Raw genomic sequence first — 14,287 nt, 5'->3', positions numbered from 1 at the left:
ACCTACCTTTGTGAGGATCTAGAGCTGTGACATACCCATGACAAAGCCTTTACTGGAGTAAAACAAATTTTCCTTGATGCTAATGGATTGCTGCTTTGTTGTTTGCATTTAAATGAACCCTTGTCTCCATAGGCAAGTGTTTTTATTCTAGCACATTTAGATTTGGCATGGCCCCTAAAACCAACAAATCGTTACCACCAGCCTTCTTGACACCATCTTTTTTCATCACAAGCTGTCTCTGCCAACAGAAAAACCTGCTGAAGCTAAAACAAAGCAGGAAAAGGAACAGATGCCTCGAGCCTGTGAATGAGCACCAGCCCATGGCAAATGAATCAATGTTCCATTTGATAACAAGAGGTGAGAACAGCACTAAATGCTGCTTTCTGAAGAGATCACCTTCTCAGTTATTTTCCTCTCTCAGGCCCTACAGTATTTAGGATTAATGCAGAATGTTGTATATAACAGGACTGAGGACCAATCAAACTGCTGTCATGGTCTAACTCCAAGCAGCAAACAAACACCACAGAGCTGCACACTTACTTTCCCCCTGAGACAGATGGGGGAAGAGACTGAAGGGTAAAAGTGAGAAAACTCATGTGTTGAAATAAGGATAGTTTGATAGGCAACAAGGAAATCAAAAGAATGATTTCCCATGAATTCCCATGGGCAGGCAGGTGTGCAGCTGTCTCCAAGGAAGCAGGGCTCCAGCACATGCAGTCACTTGGGAAGACAAACAGCATCACCCCCAGTGTCCCCCCTTCCTCCTTCTCCCCCAGCTGAGCACGACACCCCTGGCCTGGGACACCCCTTGGGTCAGCTGTCCAGGCTGTGTCCCCTCCAACTCCTTGTGCTCCCAAAAGGCCTCTCACTGGTGGGGTCTGGTGAGGGCAGAAAAGGCCTTGTCAGAACTGCTCAGCCACAACTAGAACACAGCTGTGTTATCAACAATCTCCAGCACAAATCCAAAACATAGCCTTTACTACCTACTAGGAAGAAAATTAACTCTATCCCAGTCCAAACCAGCACATTACCCAGGCAAAAGCATACTGATTTGCTAGGGAAATTATTTTAAAATATACAAAGAATGCAGATATGCAAATTTACACACTGGTAGCAACCTCCTCTTGTTCACCTAAAAGCCAAAGCAGAAAATAATGTCCTTTTCAAGCAGTGAAATCAATGTGATGCTGAAGAGATTAATTAGACCTATTTACTGAAAAAAGTACTTCAAAAAACAAATCTGGATCTGCATTGCTAAAGGTCTCAAGAATACAAGAAGGGAACATGAAAAAGGAAAGCAATTATTAGGTTCCAATAGTGCAGTTGCTGGGTGACTGCACGTGTGCTCACACAGCCTTGGGCCTGCCCTAGGGTTACTTTATGATGCTGAATTGCATCCCCATTTGTCTATTCAGCCCAGAAAACTTTTGCACCTTTAAAACTAGATCTGAGAGTGAAGTGGGGGGAGAAGGAGAAGCAGTGAAATGTCTGAGGTGGTTGTTTTCAAAACACAGAGAGCTTCAGCATTTTTTTCTGCTGAACTGTGTTGTCTGCAGCACGGACAGCAGGAGGGAGCTCTCCTTTGCTTTTTAGTTACTTTTATTTTTTTAGCTAGCTGAGGCAGTGAAGTTCCCTGGACTGTGTGTTATTTTTTTTTTTCTTGGAACTGTTCAAACCTGCTCTGGACTGAAAACCCAGGCAACCCTGGGAGCTCACACCTGTGGCCCACCTGGGCCTGGGTCACAGCCTTTTCCAGCACCAGAGGGACCTGTAAGAGACTGAGCAAGCCAAGCCACACCCCACGACAAGGACTTCCTGAATTTGCCATCTCTTCAGAACAGAGAGAGGTTTTATTGTTTAATATTACTCATTTTTTATGCTTGTGAATACTTTGCTTGTTAAATAAACAGTTTTTTCCCCACTCTTCTCCAAGGAAATCTTTTCCCAAACCAGCAGAGGGAAGGGCTTGAATCTGCTTTCTAGAGGGACCCCTGTTGGAGTTTCCTCACAAATTTGCCCTAAACCAGGACAGTGCCTCAGTTCTTGCTAAGACAATGCTATCAGGTATTTCATGACAGTTTCAGTGGCTGGAGTGAGTTTCTGACAGCTGGAAGGAGCTGTTGTGCCTCCTATCAGACACCAATAAAAAACAACTACTTCATGTTCCATAGCAAAAGTCAAATGTCTGACCAGTCTCTTCTTGACTATGTATTAAAAAAAATGTTTCAAAATAATAGGTCTCTGCAAGACTTAAAAAATCTCCAAAAGACATGGATCAAGATTTTGTATATCCTTCTTTTAAACATTCCTATAATATTTCAGAACTATGCTGTTATTGCTCAAATAATGCTCCTTTCCTTCTGGCTAAACCCAGAAGGTTTTAAGAAGCTTCTGTCTGTCGGGACTCTTTGGTACAAGAGGGTATTAAAAGGCCTTCTGCTTCAGGATACAGAAAAGCAGGAATTCCTGCTGGATGTGCTTCAGGTGTTGAGGATAAAGGCAAAGTTTAAGCAGTAGGCATAAAGAAGAATGGAAACAAGAAACCAATGGTCAGATGAAAAGGGACAAATCCTCCTCTGTGGGATGTTTTTCTCTCTCCATAGCACAGGAAGTCTGAAGAATCCTGGATCCTAATTCAGGCACCTCAGCAAGATGAGATGGACTGATTCCTCTAGGGCAGGTCCTCTGTCCTGGCATTTCCATGGCTTCATCTTGAATCCAGCCAGGTGACTCAAGCCTGGGGACAAAGGAAGGAACATTCCACAGCCTCATGAAGCAGGTCAGCTCTCCCAGAGGAACACAAAGCAAATCAAGTCAAATCAGTTTTACTCTTGGTGTGCAAACAGACAAGGGAGCATTCAGGGAAGGGCAAGAGCACAAAATCCTTCCAAGGCAAAGGTTCAGGGCTTGTTCTTTATGACAGGGAACTTCCTCTGGAAGAGTCATTTATGAACAATGTTAAGGCAGCAAATCACAGCTTAAAAATTCAAAAGCAATAACTCATTCAAGAAAAAAAAAAATCTTTCCACAAGCACTTGTGCACAGTATCAGCAAGATGGGGGAGGCTGTGTGCCCAAACAGCCACTGTGCCTCCTTTGGCTTAGGATCCAGATTGACACTCCTGCAGAGCCCTGCTGCTGGACAGGAAGCCAGACCAGATGACCTCCCCTCCCTAGTGCTGCTGCTGAGTCACCATCCTGAGCATTTTGAGAGCCATCTCTCCTTGGTCAGCTGGTACCTAGCACAGAGAAAAGCACAGGATAAGCAGCTGCTATGAGGAAGGAAACAGCAGCTACACACACACCTTCAGCGTTCTTGCTGATTCCACCCCAAGGACTTTATTATTTACCATGTGCCCAGCCTTGAGAATCCAGAAGAAAGCAAAGTTCTTATAGGCCTTGTGGAAAGCAGCAGTCTCAGTGGATTCTGGAGACACATAGAGTGCCTTCCACCTTTTCTGGCTGAACTGCTCCAAATCAGGCCACTTCAGCTTCCGGATCCATGCCTCCTGGCCTGTTGGAAATAAGAGACAGCACTGATTACCAATACTTGGTTCCACAGCAGCTTGGGAGTCCAGTTCAGCTGGACACCCCCTGAACTGGATACCAGTACAGCAGAGTTAGCACAGAGTCTGTGTGTTCAGATCCTAAAACAAATTTTCTTATGCCTAGGAAAATTCAGGACAAACTGAAACAAACCAATGGAGAGGAGAAGGGAATAAGTAAACAGTGAAGGTGTGTATGAAATGGATTTAGGATTGCACAAGTTGAACATGTGCTTCTTGGAGGCTCTGCAGCCCTAGAAATTCCAACATATTTCACTTTGCACCTCAAACACCTTGAATGTCCTGCCATGGAGAGGGATCAGCCATACCAAGTCCCCCTTCTGGAAATCAGAAGGGGCACTGTTTCTCTGTTTGTTGGACACATTGAGAGGAGACTGAAAAGGCTTTCTGTTTCAGGTGCTGCTAGAGAAGGTGGAGGTCAAGACAGCAACAAGATCAATTCTAGGACTCCAAGGGGTTCAAAGCTTTAGCCTACCTGTGAACTACTGGAAGAATTTACATGTTAACTACAGCTCAATTTTAGATGAAAATGTGATAAACTGGAGCATCACTAACTGCTAATCTGTTTTGACAGCCTAAATACCATGCTTCCTGGATTTATTGATTGCTGTGCTGTTCATGAAGGCCATCTGAATATCTAAGTGGACAGGGACATACAAGGAGTAAAGCCTTTCACAGCATAGGAGGGTGTTTGTGGAGTCTGTGACTGCAGATTCTTTAACTCAGTGAGAAAAGACCAGCAGAAGGGAGCACAGCAGCCTTGGGAGGCATTTCAGCAGCACTTGGCCTGGCTCCCAAACTGCCCCTGGACCAAAGCAGCAACTTGCAAGCAGCAAACAAAGCCCAAGGTGTGCAGGAGCCTACACTGAGAGCAGGTGTGATCACCCTTCCACTGCACCCTCCCTCATTAATTACCAGCATTCTTTGCCTATGAATGAGCATACACACATACACATCTATGTGCTTATCCAGGAGGATTAAGTGAATTATTAGCTTCACTGAAACAAACAATTACTGATGTGGCAGATCCATTTCTCAACAGTATAATGGAGGTAAAGGATTTGCCTCTCTCAGAGGGATATAAGCAAAATATCCTAAGTGCTGCTCATTTATGACTGTAGTATTTAAACACTGCTAGTTAGATAAGAGATTTGCACAGGAGATTGGAGAAATCTGGGTACCAATATACTGACAGCTCCACATTCTACTCATCACATGTTCTACTTCCAGCCCCAGTGAAAAGGTTCCTCACCCATGGTGTCAACAATGAGGTCCAGCTGCCCATTATAGACTGTAACACTGATATTGGCTGCCAAAAGCTGATCAACAATATCGATGACAGGTTTCATGAAGTCCTCAGCCATGTTCTCAAAGACCTGTTTGGACTGACCTGGTTGGAACCAGAAAGACAAATTTTAAGTGATGAAGGATGTATCCCCAAGCTGGGACAGAAGCAGGGTTAAAGGCTTTAAAATGGAGTTCACAGCTGCACAAAAAACAATCCTAGCCAAAAGTGGCAGTGATTTATCAGTCTGAGGAGCAGGAGGAGCAGACAGCAGCTGTGCTCCCACTGGAGCTCACAGACAGTGCTGTAATTTCTGGCTCCTATTTACACACACAGAGTGCTGACATCAGCCTTTTAAGCCTGTTTTACACCCCCTCCTCCATAAGATGCATCATTATATGATACCAGACTTCTGGCACAGAAAAACTGACAGGAGTTTCAGCAAGACTGCATGAGAGACAGAAACCAGTTCCTGAAATACAGAGGATCTTCCTCCCTCCCCCTGTATTTTTAGTTACTTGGCTAAGGATAGATACAAGCAGCAGAATCAGAACCACATCTGCTCCCATAGGCCTGCCCCACAACATCTTCATTTCTGAGAACAAACCCCCTCCTTAGCCCCATGGACAATGACAACTGAATGTGACCAGCTGACAGAGTATTCTCCTACAGGATGCAATCCTGTAAAACAGTGGTAATGAACTCATCAGGTGAGCAGACAGGAAAGTACCTCCCCACTTCACACAGTCAGGAATGATCATCAGCTTCTTTCTGATGGGCCCATTCATCAGCTCATCGAGGCTGCTCTGATGCATTTTTCTGACATGGCGCTGGTAAAGCCGCACTGAAAAAAGGCGAACAGGCTTTGATCAGTGGCACACTGAACACACCATCCTGCACAGATAACAATCTTCAGTGTCAATCATGGCCAACAAACCCTTTTCTAATGAAATTGCAGCACCACAGAGAGAGATTTGCTTACTTTTACTAGAAACCACTGAAGTCAAGCCTTAATTAGGACAGGATGATACAGGAAGAACCCATCCATTCCTACTTTTAGCTAAGACTGCACTTTTTCTGGGCATCAGCTTCTGCTTTAACCACTTGGCTCTTCTCAACAGACCAATTATTTTTGAGCTGCAATGTTTTACTTTCAGGAGTTTATTTCACCTTCCCTTATGAAGCCAACAGAAAAAAAGTTTGAAAGAAGTTCTACACGTGTGTTTTTCACATTGATGCACAAAAATCACAGAGCAAGAATTTAATCTGACTGTTTCTACTGATGAGACACTTTGGTGTCCTGTCTTAAAGACAGAAATGAAAGACAGTAAGAGGAAGTAACTTAAAAGGTCACGAAACAATGTTGCAATTATACTGACTGCTTCCTTGCTGTAATTTGTGCAGGATGTATAGGTGGAGGTGTCATCTATAGGGTTGTTCCACATTCCTATCTGTCCCTACTTATGCAACAGCAAACAAGTTCTGCTCGAGAGAATATCAACATCCATTTTAAGGATGTGCTACACTGAGACTCTTTCCACTGTCAGAGCTGAAAGTATGAGAATGGAAACACAGGGCCTCAGAAGTTCAAGTATTTAAATACAACTTACTGAGATGGAGATTTTGTTGTTCATCTGATTTCACTTCTGGAACCTCCTTAGTCAAGATGTTATAAAAGTTCACATTGTCTGTGTTCTGAAAACACAAGATAATTTCAGTAACCTAATAAAAACATTTCTCAGAGACATAGAACAGCCTTTCCTGAAAAGAAAAAAAAAAGTAAATCCTAAATAAAGGACCCTGTGACCTGTCACTTTACCTGCACACCAGGAAGATACTTGTGGAAAAACTTCAGTTCTACATTTGCTTTGAGAAATGGGAAAGAGATTCCTCAAGCCTGTGTTGTTCACACATGGGTTGTGCCAGAGATGCTATTTGCCCTCTGAAGCAGATGTGAAGCTACAGGAAGTCTTACCCTGCATTACTCATGGCACAGAGCTGCAATGCCAGATGATGCTTTTAGACAGTCCCTTCTGCCAGGTCTGGTGTGGTGCTGCTCTTGCTCAACATCCTTCCAACCTACAGTCCTCCAAAATCTAAAAGCTTCCTCGAACACGTGGTGCTGGGTATGAGCCACCCCTGTTCTGGAGCTGCTGACAGCTGGATGTGCCCAGGCACTGCAGACTGGCAGCTCTGATGCAGCTGACAGAGGCTGCCTGCACCCAAGGACAAACGTGAGCACTGTTGCCATTAGAGAAGTTACTCCAGATTCTTGAAGACCTGCTTCACTTGATTTTTAAGTTTTTAAAGTTCCGATGCTTAGGTCAGAAATCAGTTCACAACAACTGCACAAAAACTGCAGTGCCTTCACCTGCCAGCACCATCACAACTGAGAGGGGAAGCCAAGTAGATTTGAAAAGTAAAACAGGAACCAAAAGTTCATTCTGAACAGCAAGAAGTGAAACCAACTATATGCAAGGCACTGTCAGTTATGAATCACAGAAAAGAAAAAAACAAACCAAAAGACCAAAAAGTGGCTCCAGATTAGCCTTTCTGTCCAAGGAAGCCAGAGCCTTACATCTCATTCTTTAGTACATGTAACATAGAATGAGATTTTGGAGCAACCTTTTAAGGAGAAACCAAAGCAAAACTTCACCAGTCTTTTATGCGGGAACTTTCTAAGTAACAAGATGCAGTGACCCACAGTAACAGACCATAACTCGAGATTCCTTTCCATCCTGTCCACCTATTGTAGTTCTTCAAATAGAGATGTGTGCTTAACTTCAAGTTTGTGTCTTGGTGGATGCAGGTTTCAATATTCAAAGCTTTCCAGGAGATATAGTTTATTTAAATGGAAACTGTGGAATCAGGAAGACTAGTTGTATGCTGAAACCTCAGTGCAATTCTGGAAGACCACAAGGGCTGTCCTGCCCACTTTCTCTGTCACTCTCCAAGCAGGTCATAGCAAACACTCCTTTATATCAGCACTGTGATACAACAAATCCTGGCAAAAATGACTGGGCAGAGGGTTGAAGAATTCATGCCAGCTCAGCACTCATAGAAAGGATAACTGGAAATCGTGTGCCTCCCCAGGCAGCAGTTAGTTCTTAATGTTAGTCAAAGATCTCACCTCTTCAATGACACCTTCAGCCTTGCCCCAGAGCTCAGTAGCCAGCCCATATTGATTTTTATTTATTGCATCCATTATTTCTTTGGCAACAGCAGTCACCTCTGCTAGACCATTATCATCAAGGAGAGACTGGAAGACAAACACAAAGAAGGAGAGCTTCAATTACAACCCTACATCCACTTATTGCTAACAGCCTCCATGCTTTCGAGGTTTTATTCAGGCCAAGAGGTAATCTTAAAATTCAACATCCAATCTTAAAATTCAACATTCATTTGTACTGTATGGCAGCACAAGGGATCAGGTGAGGACCAAGAGTTTAAGAAGGTACTTACAGTGCTGTAAAGGTAGGGCCCCCAGGACAGCACAGAGTCTAAACAAACAGAACAGATTTCAAACATCAAACTGACAATCAATCGTTGATGTAAGATTAAACTTCTCCTTCACTGGGGCAACAATATTTATGAGAAAAATAAATGGAGATTAATTAGTAAAAATGAATCAGTAAGCTCTGTTTAACCCTAAGGTTATGTACCACAGAGCAGGTTCTTTAAAATCCTGCAACATCATTAACCCCCTATGAGTTAACCAGTGAAATTTATTTAAAGCAACCAACATATTTCTACCAAAACGTTTCCCCCCACCCCCAGCACTGCAGCACATTGCCAGAGGTCTAACAAGGGATGGGAATTATCTAAACTGATCTGTTTGAAAAGTCACAAGGGAAAAACTGAGTTATAAACCAAATCTGTTTTAAAACAACTTTGTTTGTAAATTCTGAAGGATCAGCTGATGGCACACAGATAAGAGTTTGCTTGGTGCTGTTCTGTGCTGCAGAGAATCTGTGAAGCCTGCCCCTGCCTATAGCACTGAAGGACCAAGCAAGAGCCCTTTAATTTGCTTTTTATCCTCCACCAGACACAAATCTCACTTGCAGCCTTGTGAATCACTTGGTGGTCACATTTCAGCACAGGACTCTTACAAAGCACCTCAGAGGCCGTGGAGATGTGTAGGGACATTTTACCATCCCTCCACTTCAGACACAAGTGTGCTCCTTGCTGATCTTGCTCTCTGACTTTTCCTAATCTAGATACATTCTAAAGAGAGATTCTTCAGTCACAAGAAGACTTGCAAGGCTGCAGTATTTATTTTTGATTTACCAAACTCACTGGAGAGTTAATTCACTTAAGGCAGGGATGGCCTTTTTGACTTCAGGCACTCATGCAATGATTCCAACACCCAACAAAAACAAAACAACAACAAATCATCCACAGTCTGAGGAATTTAAACATACCCAAAGGAGAAATCCATGAGTCTCCAAGAGCAGTTCCCATAAAATTGCACTTTATGGTCCCTTTTTGAACAGCCTTCGTGAATAAGTGGAAAAACAAAACAAAACACCAAGAATTAAATTTTAGCTATTCATGACTCTAGAATTAGTTTTCATTAAGTGAAAAAAGTAAGTAGCTCTGTGAATTAGGCAATAGGGACAGTGTATTCCAGAAAATAAAAGTACTTGTAGAACCCCCGTTTTGAAGTGAAAAGTGAACTGTATCCTCTAAGTACTTACCTTGTGCAGCTCTAAAGCAACCCCAGCAGCCATTTTACCTCCATAAGATTCAGAAAATATGTAGAATGGGATGGTCTGGGGAGAGAAAAACCACACAAGAAACTCATTGCATGGAGGGCAGAAGATGTCTCCAACCATCTCCCACATCCCACAGGACCCAGGCACTGGCTGATCACCTCTCATCATCAAACATTTAATGTTTTTCTTATTTTAAGCTGTACATTAGGTTTCCATAACATCCTGGTGGTTTGCTGGGGTTGGTTCTGAAGCATTTTGGAACTGTAAGTAGCTGTGATCCTATATGTGCTGCTCAGATCACTCAACAGACAATGATCCACCCCAATGCTTATCTAACTAACCCCAAAATCAAGATCCAAATCTGAAATGTGGAAAATAAGAGACAGCAGTTTTACCTGCACCACACACTACCTAGCAGCAAAACACTGCTTATCTGGAAGTCTGTTCCCTAATTCTTTTTGCATTATATTGAAAAGCAGAGAAAAACACAACAATAAACAAGAATTCAATTCACTTACCTGGAATTCTGTTCTACACTTGAAGAATTCTCCAAGAAAAACCATCATATCAGAAACTACTGTGGTAAGGTTTTGGGCAAACAAGCTACAATCATCCACATAACTGAATCCAGTGCCCACAGGATTATCCACAAACAAGACACTGGCTGCCTGCAACTGTAGAAGCAGAAAGAAGGTTTGTATAAACCTCAGTTCAGCACCAGCAAAAAAACTTCGTTTTGATGGCACAAATGATTAACTGAGCCAGCAAATCCCTGGACCTGAAAAAACTTGCAGAAAAATTAGGTGCAACATAAAGTCCTTCAATTTGCCCAATTTGTAATGAGAAATACACCCAAAAACTCCCAGTGATCCAGAGGCAGGTCACCTAGGGGAACTCCAGAGTACTTCAGACTATTACTAACTCAGAGCACAAATATATTGCTCTAATTAAACTTCCACCTTCACAGGCAGCTGTAATTTGTTTTCTCTTGAAGGACATACTGGACCTGTAATTATATGCCATAGGTTTTACACTGCCAGCCACCCAGAAAAAGCTCTGTGACTGCACACAATGAAGCTGTGATCTGAAAGAACACTTTCTACAATTTCCCTCCTCTCTGCTTCCCAGACATCTGCATTTCACAGTTCCATGGAATACTTCATTAAATTAAATTAATGTCTACCCCTCAGTTCTAAACAAGGCTATTCCTATGAGCTAATTTAATAACCACAATATTTTAACTTGAAATATTATAGTTCTACTGAACTTTAAATGAAAAATTGTTCTGTGGTTTTTTGTGTAGTGATCATCTGCTTATATAAGCAAACAAACATTTGTAATTAGTAGTTAGAAGCTGAACTCTACTGTACCCAGGTTGTATTTCTTGGTTTCATTTCTTTGTCTAATGGACCAATCTCTTCAAAGTTCCCATACCCACAGCCTGAAGATCCTGGACCTCCCTGCAGGGAAATATCAAATGACACAGATGTTAAAAGACAGCATGGCATAGATATGACAGATGGAAGAAAAATACAAGCCAGACAGACAGATTGTAAATTTTTAGAAATGGCTTTTTCACTACAAGTTAATTTGCAGAGCAGGCTCTGTTCCTCATGGTCTTGGGCTATGCACACACACACCATCTCTGAAAGCAAGAATTCAACAGAGAAGCAGTCACCCACTTGTGAGAGCTTCTGGTGAGCTGCCTGGTGAGCTATGTGAGCACAGTTTGAAAACCTTATTCCCCAAATATGGAGTGCAAAAGTCAACTATCTGCTAACTGGAGCTTTGCAAGTCATTAGCTTAATCAGCATGTATACAGCTTGTGGATTTCACACTGATTAAATAACCCAGAAAGAATTAGAACAACTCCTCAAGTGATTCTATTCAGCATTAACTTCTGAAATGTACTGTGGACAACACGCCACCACTTTTATCAAACTGGGATTGTTTCATCCTCAATCTCTGGTTATTTTATTTACTCTCTCTCCCTGAACATTGTCTAGACGTCAGACTCTCCAGGAAAGGAGCTGTGAAATTACAATGCACAAAAATCACTACTGTTGCATAAGAGATAAGAACAACCTCTGTTATTGCAATCAAACTTGATGGAAGGCAGGCACTTGAGGACACCCCACAACTGCAGAATGAAATCACCCTTATTTTTTCCCAACCCCAACTCCTCATTCACAAGGCGAGGCATTTAGAACCAGGCAGTTTTGAATTCTGTTTCTGTAGAACTGCACAATATCAGATATCAGACTGAACCAGGCAGAGATGGAAAGAATTATTGCTTAGGTGTCTCTCACCAAACCTTACCTGAAGCCACAAGACAAGAGGCAACTCTGTGAAGTCTTTGGTTGGGTTGTCTGCATAGTAGAGCCACCAGAACATGTGGGCCTTGCTCCGAACCTCCACATATCCCCACACCTCTTTGGACTCCTGGGGCTGCCTCAGAACTACACCTTGAGGAGAATAACAATAACAATCAGCTAGGTAACAAGGCTCAGCTTTGGACTTTCCACCAGAATTGCTCCAAAACATTACATTTCAATCTTGGGTGTGATAATTAGAAGTACTACTACTATGAAAAGAAATTACTATAAGGAACCTGCCTATACCTACACCCCCACCCACAGGTGAGTTATTGTCAATGAATGAAGTGTGTAATTAAGTGCTGCCTTATCAGAGCCTGGCGTTAGAGCTGCCGCCGGAATAACAGCCCCATCGCTGGAATAATTTGTTCTTGAAGTGTTTTCAAGGCCTGGGCTGAAAGCACAGCCCCAGTGAAATAACTCCCATAACCAGCTGCAATGTCGACAAAGATCACAGAATATTGAGTTGGAATGGACCTAAAAAGACCGATCCAACCATTTAGTGAACGGCCCGGGCGGGGATCGAACCCGCAGCCTTTGAGTTATTGGCGCCATAACCCGAGCACCCAACTCATCCCAGCACTGTGAGCCGGGGGTTGCGGGGACCGCTCCGCTTCAGTCCCCAGAGAGAGCAGATGCAGACACATAGAGGGTCACTTCTAAAGGACTCCAAAATATAATTTAAGTCAGTAAAGTCCGGTCACCTAACGCAGTTAGTCTACTGTCAATCTCGGACACGGAACCGACCTTTGACACTCCATCCGCTAATTTCAGGGATCAGGGCAGAAGGCAGCAGCGCACTGGAGCGGGAGCAATAAGGCTTTTCCAAGCCACGGTGGCCACGCTTCGCTGCTCCCCCGGGACTGCCGCTACCCTCTCCGTCCCTCCCGACCGCCACCCCAGCAAGCGGAATTTCGCGCAGCTCAGCCCGGGCCCTGCCCTGCACGGCAGCGGGACACAGGAGCGCTTTGCCCGGAGGCCCCGGCCCCGCTTCCGTCCCGCCCAGCCCGGCCCGTACCTGCCGCCAGCAGCAGCACCGAGAGCGCGGTCACGGCCCGGAGCAGCCCCATCGCTCCCTCACTCCCGCGGTCACGGGACCGGCCGACCCGGCCCGCCCTGAGGCACCGCCCCCCGCGCCCGCCTCCTCCGCCCCTTCCTCCTCCTCCTCCATGATGGCGGCCGGCGGCGGCGGCCCGGTGCGGCTGCGGCTGGTGTTCGACCACCCTCCGCCGGCCAGCCCGGGCTGCGCGCTGTGCTGGCTGCTGCTGGAGCCGGGCCAGGCGCGGCTCGTCACCGACCTGCTCAGCCTCATCCGCCATCGCTTCGGCTTCAGCCGCCGCGCCCGCCTCAGCCTCTTCCTCGAGGGGGCGCTGCTGCCGCCCGCCGAGAGCGCGCGCCTTGTGCGGGACAACGACTCGCTGCGGTACGGACCGGGACAGCGGGATGGGGACAGCGGGATGGGAACCGGGACAGCGGGATGGGGACAGCGGGACCGGGACCGGGACGGCGGGATGGGAACCGGAACAACGGGATGGGGACAGCGGGACAGCGGGATGGGAACCGAAACAGCGGGATGGGGACCGGAACAGCGGGATGGGGACAGTGGGACCGGGACAGCGGGACCAGGACTGGGACGGCGGGATGGGGATCGGGACAGCGGGATCCGGACCGAGACCAGGATAGGGACAGTGGGACCGTTATAGGGACAGCGGGACCGGGACAGGGACCAGGATAGGGACAGTGGGAGCGGTATAGGGACAGCAGGATCCCGACCGGGATCAGGACAGCAGGACCGGGACAGCGGGCTCGGGGGTCAGTCACACGCACACCATCAGTGTCCATCAGTAGCTAAAGGCGGTGCCAAGGCGGGACCAGGTTCTGCCCGGTGGTGCCGAGCCGTGGGACAAAAGGCAGCGGGCAGGAACTGATGCCCAGGAAAGTCCACCTGACCATGAGGTGCAGGGCCCGCACGCTGGGACAGAGAGCATGTGGAGTTTCCCTCACTGGGGATATTCCAGTGTTCCACTGGACACAACCCTGTGCCCTGTGCTCTGGGATGACCCTGCTTAGGCAGCGAGGTGGGACCAGATGACCCCACTGTGGTCCCTTCCTGACCAGTCCTGGGATTCTGTGAATCTCCACGTGGTTTTGGTGGGATGGGGATGGGGCTTCCCTGGGGTCTGAGCAGTTCCTTCCTGGGCAGTGGAGCGGGAGCCGGGCGCCCACAGGCACTGAGTGCCAGCACCTGAGACACCCCAGCATGTCCAAAAGGATGGAGGGAGCCAAGCCATTGGAAATGTTCCCGAAGATGGAAGGAGAGCAGGGGAAGGTTATGGACTGTCCAGGG

At 45.7% G+C, this 14,287-nt stretch overlaps 2 protein-coding genes across 2 annotated transcripts in view; one reads left to right on the top strand and one right to left on the bottom strand.

Moving 5' to 3' along the window:
• Positions 1-1,820: 1,820 nt before the first annotated feature.
• SCPEP1 (serine carboxypeptidase 1) lies at positions 1,821-13,111 on the bottom strand. Its single transcript, XM_054644770.2, is given in 14 exon segments — positions 1,821-3,238; positions 3,350-3,513; positions 4,818-4,955; positions 5,581-5,694; positions 6,461-6,545; positions 7,981-8,109; positions 8,313-8,350; positions 9,272-9,344; positions 9,548-9,622; positions 10,084-10,239; positions 10,936-11,025; positions 11,885-12,030; positions 12,959-13,021; positions 13,024-13,111. Coding segments are annotated over 14 exon segments (1,425 nt in total). The 3' UTR covers positions 1,821-3,172.
• Positions 13,083-14,287, top strand: part of COIL (coilin) — a 5,875-nt gene continuing 4,670 nt past the window's right edge. Inside the window, exon 1 of the mRNA XM_054644774.2 lies at positions 13,083-13,363. Within this exon, the coding sequence (XP_054500749.2) occupies positions 13,110-13,363 (254 nt within the window). The 5' untranslated portion in view covers positions 13,083-13,109. The remainder of the gene's footprint in view (positions 13,364-14,287) is intronic.

This window comes from Agelaius phoeniceus, chromosome 19, assembly GCF_051311805.1.
Source record: "Agelaius phoeniceus isolate bAgePho1 chromosome 19, bAgePho1.hap1, whole genome shotgun sequence".
NCBI classification, from domain to species: Eukaryota; Metazoa; Chordata; class Aves; order Passeriformes; family Icteridae; genus Agelaius; species Agelaius phoeniceus.
Note: the sequence above shows the minus strand (reverse complement) of the source record. Positions and strands in the feature narration are given on the sequence as shown.